This window comes from Eimeria acervulina, genomic scaffold, assembly GCF_000499425.1.
Source record: "Eimeria acervulina Houghton genomic scaffold, Eah_scaff2, whole genome shotgun sequence".
NCBI classification, from domain to species: domain Eukaryota; phylum Apicomplexa; class Conoidasida; order Eucoccidiorida; family Eimeriidae; genus Eimeria; species Eimeria acervulina.
The window spans coordinates 230,637-244,509 of record NW_013550064.1 but is presented as its reverse complement, the minus strand read 5'-3'; the positions used below and the strand labels follow the sequence as shown (position 1 = coordinate 244,509).

Below are 13,873 nucleotides of genomic sequence, written 5' to 3'. Positions count from 1 at the left end.
GAGTGTTGGAAGCCTGAGCACGTTAGTAATGCGTCTGTTAGAAACAAATTAAACTTTCTCTGAAAAATACAGTTGAAAACAGGGAAGAAAGAAGAAAAGACAAGTATGCACAAAAAGAAAAATTTGGGGCTAGGCGAGCACTAAGAACTCTAGAGGAAGAAGACAATGCGCTGTAGGGCTTGCAGCATAGAACACTATTGGTGTTATTTTCCTTCAACTCACTTAAGAGAATAACTAAAAAGTAATGCTATATTCAATTTCATACTAAAGAAATAAAACTAAAGCAGCAATTTCTTGCGTTCCTAACGCCAGCGCCCCAGACATTGCCAAGTAGTAGACTGATGAAGCCGAATAGCATAGGAAAGAAGGCTGAATACTTTTAAACATAATATTAAAACATGAATCAAAATTTATTCATTCAAAGTTTGCGTTTGTCTTTGAGCAAAATTCAACGACAGAAAATAACACGTTGAACAAAGACGAGTTTACGGTTTTCTGTTCAACCTCACACTTTCAGACGGCGTTGTTTGTTGCAGATAAAATGAATACTCAAAAAACCCAGATGAATTAATGAATATAAAACCATAATAGAAATAAAAAATGAGTTAATTTTTCATAATCAGACATGAGTTATTCTGCACGAAGTGGGATTTGAACCCACGCGGACGTACGTCCACCAGAACTTGAGTCTGGCGCCTTAGACCACTCGGCCATCCGTGCGATTGCATTCGGCTTTCCTATTTGCGCACATCTTCTGTTTCCTTCAACACCAGTATAGTGAGTATAATGCAATTAATTTATTTTAAATGTGTTTATTAATGCTTTTCTATTGGTATTAGCGCCGTTAAGTTGTATTTTATTTCAGATCATCCGCGGGGAGCCGACGTTATGGAGCATCTATTGCTTGGCCAGCAGCCCCCTTCCTCACTGCTTTTTCTTCTTCTTCTCTCTTCTGAAATCTACAGGGGAGCATTTTTTGCTTGCTAAATTTGAGGCTGGGTCTGTAGATGTCTAGACACCCCGAGCAGGTTCGGCATCCTACGCAGCAGCATTATAGCCCCCAGAAGAGGTGAAATCACTTGGTTGAGCTTATCAGACCCTATACCTCACTTCTTAAGCCATACACTCTAACTCTGCCGATAGCATCTGTGCGTACACTACATCGAAAATGCAAGTAAATGGGCTGAGACATTATCATCGAGTCTTAGGGCCCCTACGGGGGGCCCTCTGAATGTGTCGTGGGCCCAAATGCAGCATAAAATAAGGAGGGAAGACTAAACTGAGGCGATGAGCCTTTGTATGCGGAGCCCTTGGCCTCCGCTTAGGCAGGGCCGTGAAAATGAGGCTTTTCTGCCCCTGTAGGGGTCAGTTGTTCTCCTCTATTGGTTTCCTCTTCTCCATAGTCTTCTTACTAGAGCAAGCCCCGCCTGTACAAGCCAAGCGCATGCAACTGCTGCCTCCGTCGCAAGGGCTTCATCTGCACACTGGCCACCATCAACATCGAGGGCTTGCAGGGGGCCCTTCGTTGTGGGTCCCTTCCTTAGGGGGCCCCTCTTTGGGGGGCCCCTGGTGGGGGCCCCTGCATTCCCCTGAGATGAAGCGCGGGGGTATAGCCTTCCGTCCCTCTCACGGTGCACTTGAAGGTTTAGGAGGAGGTGGCCGGCTTCTTCAGGGGGCCCTGGCTTTCTTGCAAGGACGGCCTGTTGAGGGTCTCAGGCCCCGCTGCTATAAGGAGTTGCATGCAGCGCGCAGGGTTGGGGAGCCCGCGAGTCGAAGCAGAACGAGTAGAAGAAAGCAGGCTGAGGTGGAGACTCATGGGGCTCCCCCAAGCAGCAACGGGGAGAAAGGGAGAAGTGCAGCGGTGTCGCTGCGGCTGGAAGTACTGAGGAAAGCCAAAGAAGCAGAAGAGGCCCGAAGTGCCTTCCCCATCGCTCTCCGTTTGCCGCACCCTGAACTTGTTGCTGGTAAGAAATAATAATAATACTAATAATAATAATGATAGTAATAATAATAATAAGAATAGTGCTAATAAGAATAATAGTGATAATAATAATAATAGTACATACTGATAATAATAATATAAATTCGGAGATAAATAAAGGAAGCCTTCTGCTTCCCGTGATGTCTCAGGAGTCACCTATCGCCGCTTAGGTTGCCCGCAGCCGCTGCAGACCCACAAGAAGCAGCAGCAGCAGCAACAGCAGCAGCAGCAGCAGCTTTTGAGGGGGCCGCTGGTTAGCAGCCTTTGCGTTGGGACGTCTCTTATTGGGGGCAATGTAATGCAAGACGATGAAGCGGCCTTTAGGATGCTGTGCACGGCTTATGAGGAATATGGGATAAACTTTTATGTAGGAGTTCAGGTTTCTTCTTGTTCGCTAGCTGCTCGTTTTTGTGTTGTTGTTGCTTCTGTTGTCGTTTGCTGTTTGTTTTTGTTGTTGGCTGTTGTTGTTGTTGGTTGGTGTTGTTGTTGCTGCTGCTGTTATTTCTTGTTTTGTGTTTGTTGTTCGTCGCCGTTTGTTTGTTGTTGTATATTTCTCGTTTTGTTGCTTGCTGTTCTTCGCTGGTGTTTGTTTGTTGCGTATCTTTGTTTATTGTTTTTTGTTGTTGTTTCGTGTTGCTATAGCTGCTTTTTGTTGCTGCTGTTGTCGCAATAGGGATATCATCAACCTAAAGACAGGGGTTTGCTGCTGCTGCTGCTGCTGTTCAGGATGTGGGAGAGCTCGACCCCCTTCCGCATGCACCGCAGCACCATGGCTCCGGCCACCGGGGTGTCTTGCGTCGATTCTTTCAAAAGTATCGTGGCCTAGGAAGTGGAGGCGACGAACCACAGGCTTCTGTGGGGCCCAAAGCAGCAGCAGCAGCGGCAACAACAGCAACAGCAGCAGCAGCAACAGATCAACAGAAGTTGAAAGCAGAAGCGCAACGTCTGTTCATCTCCGTGAGAGTCCTCAGTGGAGCACTTGGATCGTTTGACTACGAACGATTTGCTCTCGAGAGGAGAAGGAGAGAAGCAGTTGCATGCGCTGCTGCACAGGATGCAGCAGCAGCAGGAGCTGATGCGGCGGGAATTGCTGCTGCTGCTGCTGCTGCTGTCAAAGCTGCAACGCTTACTGTCGGTGACGAAACAGAAGGCATCACCCGTTGGGCGAGGCCCATGGGTTGGTGGGCTAGGACCCCCCATGGGGCCCCCCGACTAACGGCGTGAGGCGTGCTGCTGCTCGTTAGCCTCTCCTTTTGTATATTTCACCCTTTCTACGGCGCCTGAACATCGTTTGAGTTCCTGCCAGTAGCAGTGCATTGCTGAGATGTATATTTGATGTTGCTGCTCTTCAGGAAAGATTTGGAAGCAGCAGTAGACAGCATGTTGCAGCGGCTGGGGATCGACTGCATTGACCTCCTCCAGCTCACCGACCCTCACCGTTACGTGCCTCGCCAAGAATTGGGAGAAGACACCTATTGTTGGGGTGTAGGAACTGCGAATTGCATGCGAATATGTGTAGCTTTGCTGCTGTGGCTGTCTCTTTCTTTGTTGTCTTGCTTTAACAAGAGCTACTCTTGTGCTGGCTCGAGCAGAAGTACAATGAAGGCACATTTCTTGTGTGTTTCTTCTGCAGTTGGAGAGGCCAGATGCGGTACCTATTCAAGAACAACTTGAAATGCTGTCGGGCTTGATAAAGAAGGGAAAGGTAATTAGTGATCGCGCTTCCTCTCCCTTCATTCATAGATATTCCCTAGCTTTCTGTTTTCTTTTATAAGGCTAAAAATACCTCACCGGCGTTTGTTGATTTGGGGCCCCGCATCTTTTAAGCTGTTCAGAACCAGCAACAAGGAACCGGCTCCCGATGTAAACGTTGGGGTTGGGGTTTAGCAAGGCATGTTGTATCTTGTGTAATGTTGACAACAATTTCAACTGCGAGGGCTAGATGCATGCAGTGTACATGCTCTAGACACCTGAACTGGGATGGATGTTGTGGGATGTGGGGTCTTGAGAGCAGGTGCGCTACCTAGGCGTTAGTAACGAGACAGCCTATGGAATTTTTAAGTGGGTGGAGGCGGCAGACGAGGTAAGCCGAGGTCGGCCGATTTGTGTAGGAGAGCCTGCCGTCTCGTCTGTGAGGGTTTGGGGTTTAGGGTTTACTTTCAGTCTACCTGCAGTTGCAGCTGTCGTTCTGCCGTTATATTTGTACAAAAGCAGGGCTTGAGTTCAATCCTATGTACAGGGCGGGTACTCAGTCAGTATGATGGTATGCAAGGTTCGTTTCTCGTGTGGCATGCTGCCTACAGATGAACTTGCCGCGAATTGTGTCCTGTCAGCAACTCTACAACGTTATGCACCGCAACGAGCTCGAAACATCAGGTGTTTTCCGCTGCTGTCTTTGATATGAAGCCCTTTAAATTTAGCCCTTACCATTAAACATCAACACACTGAACGCGGGATACAGTTCTCTATTAGCCATAGAGTTGGGCCACTTGCAAAGCTGTTGTTGATTTTCATAGATTTGAAATCTTTGCTGTGAGCGTCTGTGATTGAATTATGTGCAGGGATCCCTGAAATGGCATTTAGGCTTGGAGTGCCGGTGCTCGCTTACGGGACTCTCGCGGGCGGCATATTGACGGGGAAATACCTCGACCCTGAAAGGTCTGTGCCTGCTGTCACAGACATGAGTTAACTCACACTGTGTTGAAATGTGTCGTTCACATTCAATTGTGCCTGTAGAGAGGCATGCACGCATTTGTCTTGCATGCTGAAAACCTCTTGATATGTGCTCACGGGGCTGCCGCCTGAACTCTCCGTTGATAGGCCGCTGATGCACACTTGCTTGTGTCTGACTTTCCCTCGCGTTTCGCGGCTAAATTTGCATTGTAGACAAAATTCGGCTAATTCCTTGCAGAGTGGAAAGGCACATATGATCTTATGTTTTTCGAGCGTTTCTGCACAGGTTGTCAATTGCACTCGTGCATGCAAAGGATTAGCACTGCATGCGCATGCAGATGCATGCAGCTAGACATTCTTGTGCTGTTGCATGCAGGTTTCATTCGAAAGGCCCCGACGTGAGGCAGGGTCAGGACGAGCTGGAAAGCGGGGTTGGCACCTACCGCTACAAAGTGCCAGAAGACTTCGGATACCTCTCCTATGGGCCGTCAACAGGACGAGCGAACTTATGGCCGTCAACCTACCACACACACAGGCAAGGCTCACCTTTTTGAATCTGAGGATCTTCACTCTTCATCTTTCCTTCAAACAGAAGTATCTGGATCTGGTAGCTGCTAACGGATGAATGCGTTCAGATCCGTGTGGGGCCAATGGCTGATGGGGGAGTTGCTGAAGGCAGCACGTCAGTGCGGCCTGACCGCAGCCCAACTTGCTCTTAGCTGGGTTTATTCCAGACCGTTTGTAAGCATTTACAGCACAATTTCTCAGTCTTACGGTTGCGTGGGGGTATACTCAAGAAACACCAATCATTTCGGGCTCTTTAAGTTACTCACCAGCTTCCAGCTAGCACGGAAGAACCACCACCTTTACATCTCAGCAAATGCACGTGTTCAAGAGTGGATGATCAGTTGTGGTTTCACTCTAGATGCACTAGGCTGTTCGTCCGTACGCCGGGTCGCTGCTCACAGGTCGCCTCGACAATCATTGGACCCAGGACAATAGGACAGCTACGGTAAGCCACTGCACCATCAGTAGAACGCAATGCCAATCTGTCAGAGCATGGTTTTGTTCACTTTCACAAACTGTGACACTCATCTGTGCAGCATTCGGGGAAGCGTGATTGCCCACTGGGCGCGTGCATTGATTGCTCGAGGCAGAAGGCTTAAGGCCGGCGTGTAAACGGAAATAAGGAACCAAGCAGAAGGTTCAGTGTGTGCTGCTCTTGCAGAGAAAGCGTGCGGACGCAAAATTACGCCCTACACCCTTCTTTGGAGCGCCATCTCCACGAGCTGTATCTGCACTACTCGGCACCGACAATGGGGGGTCCACAGCTGCTCAGCCATCTGCCAGATCCAGAATGCAAAGTGCAACCTCCCCTCTCACAGTCAGACTTCATGAAGTGGGGAAAGCAGCCCATATGGAGCGGGGGCACCTACTGGGACAACTGGGTACGCCCAATAAGGCTAGAAGGCATCGAACGCGTTGTAGTAGCATCTTTCTTTATGCAGTGCATAATGGATGGCTCCGAGTCGCATGTTGTAGCCTCAGAAACGGCTTGTTCAAAATAGAGTGATACGGGGACACTACTATGAATGGCAAGCACCAATGTGCGAGGCAGTGCGCCTCTGCCTGCCCAGAGAAGCCAATACACTCCATACCCTTAGTGTCTCATTCTCGTGCGATCTATGCACTGCATTTGCAATGCACATGTGCTTCTTCTCGTTTGATTCTCTCTTTGCATTACTATGACCTCCGCATTGCTGCGCAGCCCCAACCTGTTCTGGCGGAGAAGGTGGCCTACTTTGACAGATTGAATTTAGCAGTGAGTGTTCGATTAAATAACCTATCATCTAGTAATGGCTTACCTTTCTTTGTTGATTCCCTGCCCACTGCGCTGTGCGCTGCTGCTTGCGTTCTGACAACGGTTACTTAAAGCGGGAAGCCGTTGCACCAGGATGCACCAGCAAGAGAAGGGTTTCTCCTCGGAGACGTAGAAGCAAACGCGTTTTAGTATGAATATTCTCCCTTGTGGGTGCTGGCTCAGCATGAGGTCAAAGGAGCCGCTGGGGCGCTCGACGACCCGTCAGACGAGGGAGTCATTAATCTGCGACTGTGGAGAGAAAGGCTGGATGAGGGCCTTCCCGGTACGTAGAGGCTCAGCTGTTATGGACATGAGTACCATGTTTCCTGTATTGGTGTCGTGCGCTGTTGAACCCCGGATATGGGTTGTGGCAGAGACAACGCAACTTCCTGTGGTGTGTGCAAATAACAGGAGAGTACTTTGCTGTAAAGGAGCAGAAACTGTTTGGTTGGGATCAGCACACAGTAGATGGCTATTCGCTAAGGTCAATGACACCCGAGGAGAAAGAGGAGGAGCATCATATGGACTGGCACTTGTGCTGGAAGGGAGGGAAGGTAGGTCATTAAGAGGCAAAACGTCGCCGTGCAGCAGCAGCAGCAGCTCTATAAGGTATATGCTCAATATGATTGCGGGATTTGTTCAGGTGCAGCGAGTGCCCACAACTGACTCAATGAGGGCTTTCTACGACAACCGGAAAGCCATAAGCGATGTGATTCACAAGTGCGCTTTGTTTATCTCTCGGATGCAGTATGAGCGTGTGAATGCTCTTAGCACCAACTGATTCCCTTTAGCATATGTGGGAAGCCTGTGCAGTGCATCCCAGGTTGCGTTTATGGCAATTTCCTTTACTACGTGAAAATATATTGGATCATCGACTTGTTGTTAGCGTGCTTTCTCAACGCCAGCACATGCAGGTGAAAGAAAGTGTTGGAAAGGCTACACCTGCTTGACAAGTCTTCGGCTATTTCCTCAGTGTGATCTGAAATGATGCAGGAACTTCAAGGCCTTCAAAGATCTGACTATTCATCGCGAACAGGTTAGCGTCCCAATGCCTAGATCCATTTTCGTACATATGGGAATTTGTTTTCCCTCCTAAAAAGTGGTAAGAGGTTTGCATATGTCTTGCATATTCTTCAATTGCAGTTGGGAGACCTCGTTCCCGAACTTTGGAACCGTTGGGACTACGACCTGATTGCGAAGCGGTGCTACGAGAAGCACGGCATTGATATCTACGATCCGAAGGTATGTTCTTCGTGGTGTACACCTGTCTATCAATTCTCCAGAAGGTGATATGGATTAACTTCGTCCATGGTGCTTTTCTGCTTCTATGTGACCCCAGCTTTGGGAGGAACTGGAGTTCGGAGGGACAAACAACACGCGGGCTGACCACCAACGCCTAGAGCACACTCGGCCCTTCTGGTACTTCGAGCACGGAGGCTATCCAGACAAGCCTCTAAGCCAGACAACTGGTACCGATACATACCCTAAATAACAGGGAATACTGTGTGCTGGGTAAAACCGGAATAGGCAGGGGGGGAAGCCTTCCACCGTCCACCCAACAGAGGACGTCCAGCAAGATTGCTGTACGCAATTGAGTGGAGTTTGCTCTTACGCTGTTGGCAGACCAAACGGTCGTTGGTTAATTTTTCACTCCTCTATGGAGTATTCATGCCTCAGAAATATAGGCAGTATCAATTTCCACAGTGATGCTCCTCTTCGCTACCAAGCAATAAATACTACGCTGCATGCTATTGTGACTACTGTGCTTAGATAGAATTCTCAGACATATTGTTGCCACTGTCAGGCAATACTGTCGTTGGTGGTAGGGATATTGATGCTGCCCCCAGCAACAACAATGTTGCCTAAGAATGGCAACAAGATTTCAGCCTGGAAATGTTCATGCACTACATATATTCAATGATGGTTCCTGGATAAAAACTATCTACAGCTATTTTCTGTGGCGAGAGCTGCATAGAGACACTATTACCAGGCACGCAGCGTTTCTGTGACGCAATTAGACGAAAAAACAGTTTCTGCTAGAGCAAAGGCTGTCTTTGCTTGACTTCCAAGAGGCCTCCAATGAGCAAAAAACCGCAAAACCGACGAAGGCTGTAGCGCCTTGGAGAAGCAGCCTCAATGCCATTGTGTGCAGCATCTGGCAGGAAATTCCACCTTTTCCTTTTCTCCTTCGTCGATCCTGGATGGCAACCCGACATCCTTGTACGGCCATCCACCTTTCTAGGGCGCTGCTGTAAGATCCATCTATAAAACTTACAGGCCGCTGCCGTGTGGTTTTAATTCTTTGTTTGTGTGCAAATCGTCCAAGCACAACCACAACAGGCGAAAACCATAGGAAGCCAGCAATCGAGACCTAATATCCCTTTCAGCTCAGGCGCTGTTCTCACTTACTTAAAAACACGGAAACACTCAGAAACCGCAATGGCGTGAAAAGGGTGAACAATATCAGTTCAGCTTATTGTGTCTCTTTGCACGAAAAGGCTGGGAAAATAAGATGGACAGAAGCATACCTACCGTACGACGCAAAAGACAACCAATGCACTAACCGGCAGCATGGCGGTGAGTTTCTTCAGCAGAACAACGAATCTATCGAACGGCGTTGCAGCACTGTGGCTAAATGCAACCTAGTCCTACCCTAAAATCGGACACTAGTCTCGCTGTGACTGAGGATAATACGATCACCTTGTGCCATAAAATAGCGCATGCAACTCCGCTCAGCCAATGCATGAATGTAGATTCACCCGATGCACAACTCCTCTGTTTCAGATGCATCGTATCTACCATTGCTTTTTCAAAGGAGATGCTTCTTCCCTATGGAACACCTGAAACACGCAACTGGCCGTAGCCGAATATGCCCGAAAGGATAACGCTGAGGCACACTCCGTGAAAATGCGTCGTGCACCATCATATGCGTAAACGCTCAACTGTGTGCACGACACTATTTTACGCAACATGCGTGCCTCATGATAACATAAGATATTACCCGCCGAAAAGCTAAAACGAGAGGTTGGGCCTTCAAAGATTCTGTGCCAGCCGCCCCCTTCCCCCCCAGCAAGACAGGCTCCTGTGTTCAACATCACGACAGAGCAACATTTGCAGCACACGAGGAACCCTTGCTACTTGTGTCATTCCTGTGTCATCCAACTCGCATCACCAGCACCAGTGTGCAGCATACCTTGTAATCGTTGAAACGCCATACGCTGACCTTTAACCTTACCGTCATTCGGCAAGTGTGGCATGCACAAAAAGCTCGCCCATCGCAACCACGAAAGGAGCCTATGCAGACTGCAGCAAGAGGCTTATTAGTCCCGCAGCTTCCTTGAATACCCCCACCTCTTGCCGAAACATCGCCTATTCAAGAAAAGCACCACTTCGATGTGGTTTTTGGATTACTCGCTTCCAAAGGTGGACAGCACCGACGGAAGATCGTTCTGTGACTTTTCAAGTGCGGCTCTCACTGGCTGTACCAATGAAATGCAAAGCGTTATTTCGATCCCCCTCCATCATCAACACACCCTAGCGCAGCGTGCAACCCCTGACGAAACTGGGTATAATGCCTGCAAAAAGTGCAAAAGGTCCAAAGCCAACGCAACGCAGTCACACAACGTAGGCGCTCTGACCCCGTGCTCGTCATCTGGCAACACCGGCTGAGTGGCCGATTCGGCGGCAAAGGGCAAGGCTGAGGTACTCTGCTATGCTACTGGTTGCATTCAGCTAGATCGTGCAACCAACATACACCCTACCCTCAACAAAACACGCTTTCAAAAACTTCGGCTGAAGACAGCGTGCACCGCCTACATCACGTGGCGAATATTACGCAGCCCACCATGCAATTAGTGTTTACTAACTCAACGCTGATTATTGATGATGACGACCAACGATGTCTCTGGGTTCCACTCAATAGTGGCTACACTCATTTCCTGCTCAACTCATGGCTTCGCCATTTGGGCCACTTGATGAGTGAGTATTTCACCTGCGGTATTCCACAAGGGGCAGCACTCCTATGACAGGTTACAACGAAAGCCTTTAAGCTCCCTTACTGCCAATGTTGCTCACCCGGTGCACGGGAATCCCCCCGGCTGGTGAGCTATAACGAACCATAAAAGCATCCAACAGTCTTCCTCTTCTGGCGACCCTTCCTTAAGAGAAAGCCACGAATGTCTCTAACCACCCTGACATGCTCAGCCTGCTAATCAGGAGAGTAAAGTGCAGTATGCTGCAGCCACTGCATGCACACGCTCTTGGACAACGTCGTCATCGAGAACAAAGTAACTACCCCTGCTCCACAGAACACGAATCGGGTTCATGCATGTTTTGAAACCTTCCACTAAAAGCGCCATGGTCTTCCTCAGAAACCCACTTAGCACAAGCCGGCCCCCCTATCATGCAGGTGTCGTGCAACCTATTAGGGTAGGTTGGTGCAACAGATGGGAAAGAAAGCTGGCAATTCCTGGTGTGAATCATTGCAAAGGGTGTACTTTGTTCAAAGATACACTACAATCTGCGAAGCTCACGGGCTTCTACCGGAACCAGCATTAATTTCTTATCTTCGCAGTTTCCACCACTTTTTGTAGCCAGCACCAACGTCAACCCCAACATACCCGCAACACGCCTTAATTTCCCAAGTATAGTGGGGATGCCCATTCTACGCTACGAACAATCCTACGCAGGTGCTGGAAAACCTGTGCAGAAAAGTCCATAACGCTGCTTGTCATTCACATACATATAGCACCAGCAAGCAATATCCAACGACAGCTCTCCTCTGCCCTCGGTGATATCCCTATCTACACAGGTAACAACATACACTATAGTCCGCGTGCCACGATTTTGGGGGTATCCTCACTGACTGTGTCGAATGGGCCAAACAAACAATCTTACGAGTGCTAAGACACCAGCGCATAACGAACAATCCAACGCAACGCAGCGAAATCCTTGTCTCCATACAGCGCGACGCCATCCCCTGGAATCTTCTGGACTAACACAGCGGCACGGATGAAAGCGTGCCATATTTGCAAAACAGAGCCACGTTAACGGCGTACCCCATCGCAGAAAGCCAGCAACGACTTATTCGCAAGCTTCAAGGGCGTAAACGTAGGAAGAAGAGCTCCAAACTCAACCAATGAAATAGGGCTGCCTGCCCAAGTAAGTTTCACCAACACAGGCCAACGAGGTCAAACGCACACGCAGGGGCAAACACTGCCCACACCATCAAAGCCCAGCATTTATTGCAAAGCCTCACCCGCTGCAATAATGCATACTCCGTACCGTATATGCAGCCATACGGTACCGCCAGAACCCCGAACGTTGCGTGCCACCAGCAACAGACTGGAAACGTGTGTTCTGCATAAACAATTCAAGTCGGCGATGGAAGATGCAACAGCAAAGCGCCGCCTGCATCGCATGTCCTCCTTCGGATGCTGAGGGGTTACATTCACCAGGACGTGCACAAAGAAGAGCAGCTCATGGCACCATAAAGACACACTCCCCAGTTCCTACTTGACGCTTCAGCGACATACATACTTTCAAAAAGGAGCGTCAACAGATGCAATGCTTCATTCTGCCAAATTCACATTCCCCAGCAGAAAAGCTACGCTAGTCACCCTCCTCCTATGCGGCGTTCCCAAGCCGGTAACCAGTTGGCACCACTCATTACCGGCTATTTTGTCCTAAGGTCATCAGTGAGTGCTTGGTGTCTGGACAGCCCACAATCTCTAGGACCGTCAGATCGGCCCATGAAGTGTGTGCTGGCAAGCTCACTGTGCGCCAATCCTCCCGCATCTCGCCTCTATGTCTCCCCAGCAACAGTATGTGCCTTGCTCATACTTTCTTCTGATGCCAAGTTGAGAAGCAGGGATAGCATCCGAACGAATGGGGAGCCGTATCCGGCGGGGAGCTCTCGCTGAAGAACTCGCAATCGCTGCGTCCAACAGAATTACAAACAGTGCGCCCGACACCCAACGCAACTGCTGCATGCCGCCTCGAAGCCTAGGAGGCACGACCGGCATTTTGCGCCAACTGATTAGCACTGCGCGGCCGTTTGTCTCTCTTACCCCCACTGAGAAGGGGTTACTGGCACACTCCAGGACGCTGCTCACTTGTACACTTTACGGGCATGGACACCCAGCAAGCGAGCCTCGCACTTCTGAATCTTTTCATTCAGTCACAGGGTGATCGCCAACTCTTAGGTATCATTGACAGACCTATGCCCTCAATCAACACTCAATACACACCCCAAAATTTACTCCTATACAGTCGCAGGCCCGCATGGCCGACCCAAGGAAAGGCCATTAATGCGACGTTCCATGATGGCCCAGCAACACTTGCATTCCCAAGCCAGCATGCGTTCCTAGTCCTCACCGGCTTCACACAGGCATATCCAACAAGGATGCATGACTCTTACCAGTTGGCGGCGGGCGATGCCGTCCTGGTTAACACGTCACCTACGCAATGGTACAAATATCGTTAGCATGGCTCGTTTAGCCAGAGGTGCAATTCTAAGCAGTTCACAAACAACGAGGCACTGTGGGCGTTTGCTCCCCAGGGCTTGCTCCCAGGAATAATATTAGCATCAAAACAGTCGGTGTGTGTACCTCACACCCGTAACAAATTCACGAAAGACGACGGAGCTCCCCAGCTATACCTACCTTCCCACAAGGTTCCTTTGCCACCGCCCCCCATTGCCAACTCCGACCCAGATACGAGCAACTGAATTACTTGCGTGTACCCGTTTAGGTTCCAGAAAGGCTTACTTTCTGGGTGGGCAGTTGCATTGTACCGTTCCCCCACTCATTCATGTCTAAACCCAAAACTCGTGTGCGTTCTCACATGCTCCACGTTTTTACAGTGGAGCATGTCCCCAAGCCCCAAGAAGCAGCATTGCTTCCTTAACCTAGCATAATATCATTGAAGCCTACAACTGGAGGCCGAGCTCATCTACCCCCCTTTGATACTCACTGGCTGTGAATTCGTTTTTTATGCCGTACTGGCAGACACTATGATGATCCGAATCGCAGCACCAAAGCTTGCAGCCACTAAACGTTTCACGAGACCATCTATGAGCATCTCGCTTGGCTTGCCCGCTACCCCACCAAAGCAACAAGCACTGGCTTCAGCCCGCCTGTTCCCCCTGGTTCTACTTGTTTATCGAACCGCACCGGCTGCGAAGGCGAAGCAGCAGCTGGATTGTATTTCCAATCCCGAAGTGTTTTGATGGTTTTTCCCCGACTTGGCCTCAACCGGCCGTCGGCTACGCAGAGAAAGCAGTTCCCGAGTGTTTGAGCGTTTGGCTTCGGTAGTTCCTACAGCAAACCCCATATATATATATATATATATATATATAT

At 49.3% G+C, this 13,873-nt stretch overlaps 2 protein-coding genes across 2 annotated transcripts; both read left to right on the top strand.

Annotated features, from left to right (window-relative positions):
- Positions 1 to 1,594: 1,594 nt before the first annotated feature.
- Positions 1,595 to 4,974, top strand: EAH_00000770 (hypothetical protein, conserved; the record flags this gene model as incomplete). The annotated part of the gene is made up of 9 exons (XM_013396721.1): positions 1,595 to 1,964; positions 2,131 to 2,348; positions 2,708 to 3,201; positions 3,334 to 3,466; positions 3,615 to 3,686; positions 3,996 to 4,064; positions 4,285 to 4,357; positions 4,543 to 4,639; positions 4,941 to 4,974. 9 exons carry the CDS (start codon positions 1,595 to 1,597, stop codon positions 4,972 to 4,974), a joined length of 1,560 nt encoding a protein of 519 aa, XP_013252175.1.
- A 996-nt stretch (positions 4,975 to 5,970) lies between these two features.
- EAH_00000760 (hypothetical protein) lies at positions 5,971 to 8,381 on the top strand (the record flags this gene model as incomplete). The annotated part of the gene is made up of 7 exons (XM_013396720.1): positions 5,971 to 6,102; positions 6,699 to 6,798; positions 6,927 to 7,069; positions 7,159 to 7,235; positions 7,509 to 7,551; positions 7,659 to 7,757; positions 8,286 to 8,381. The coding sequence occupies 7 exons, from the start codon at positions 5,971 to 5,973 to the stop codon at positions 8,379 to 8,381; spliced, it is 690 nt and encodes a 229-aa protein (XP_013252174.1).
- Positions 8,382 to 13,873: the final 5,492 nt, after the last annotated feature.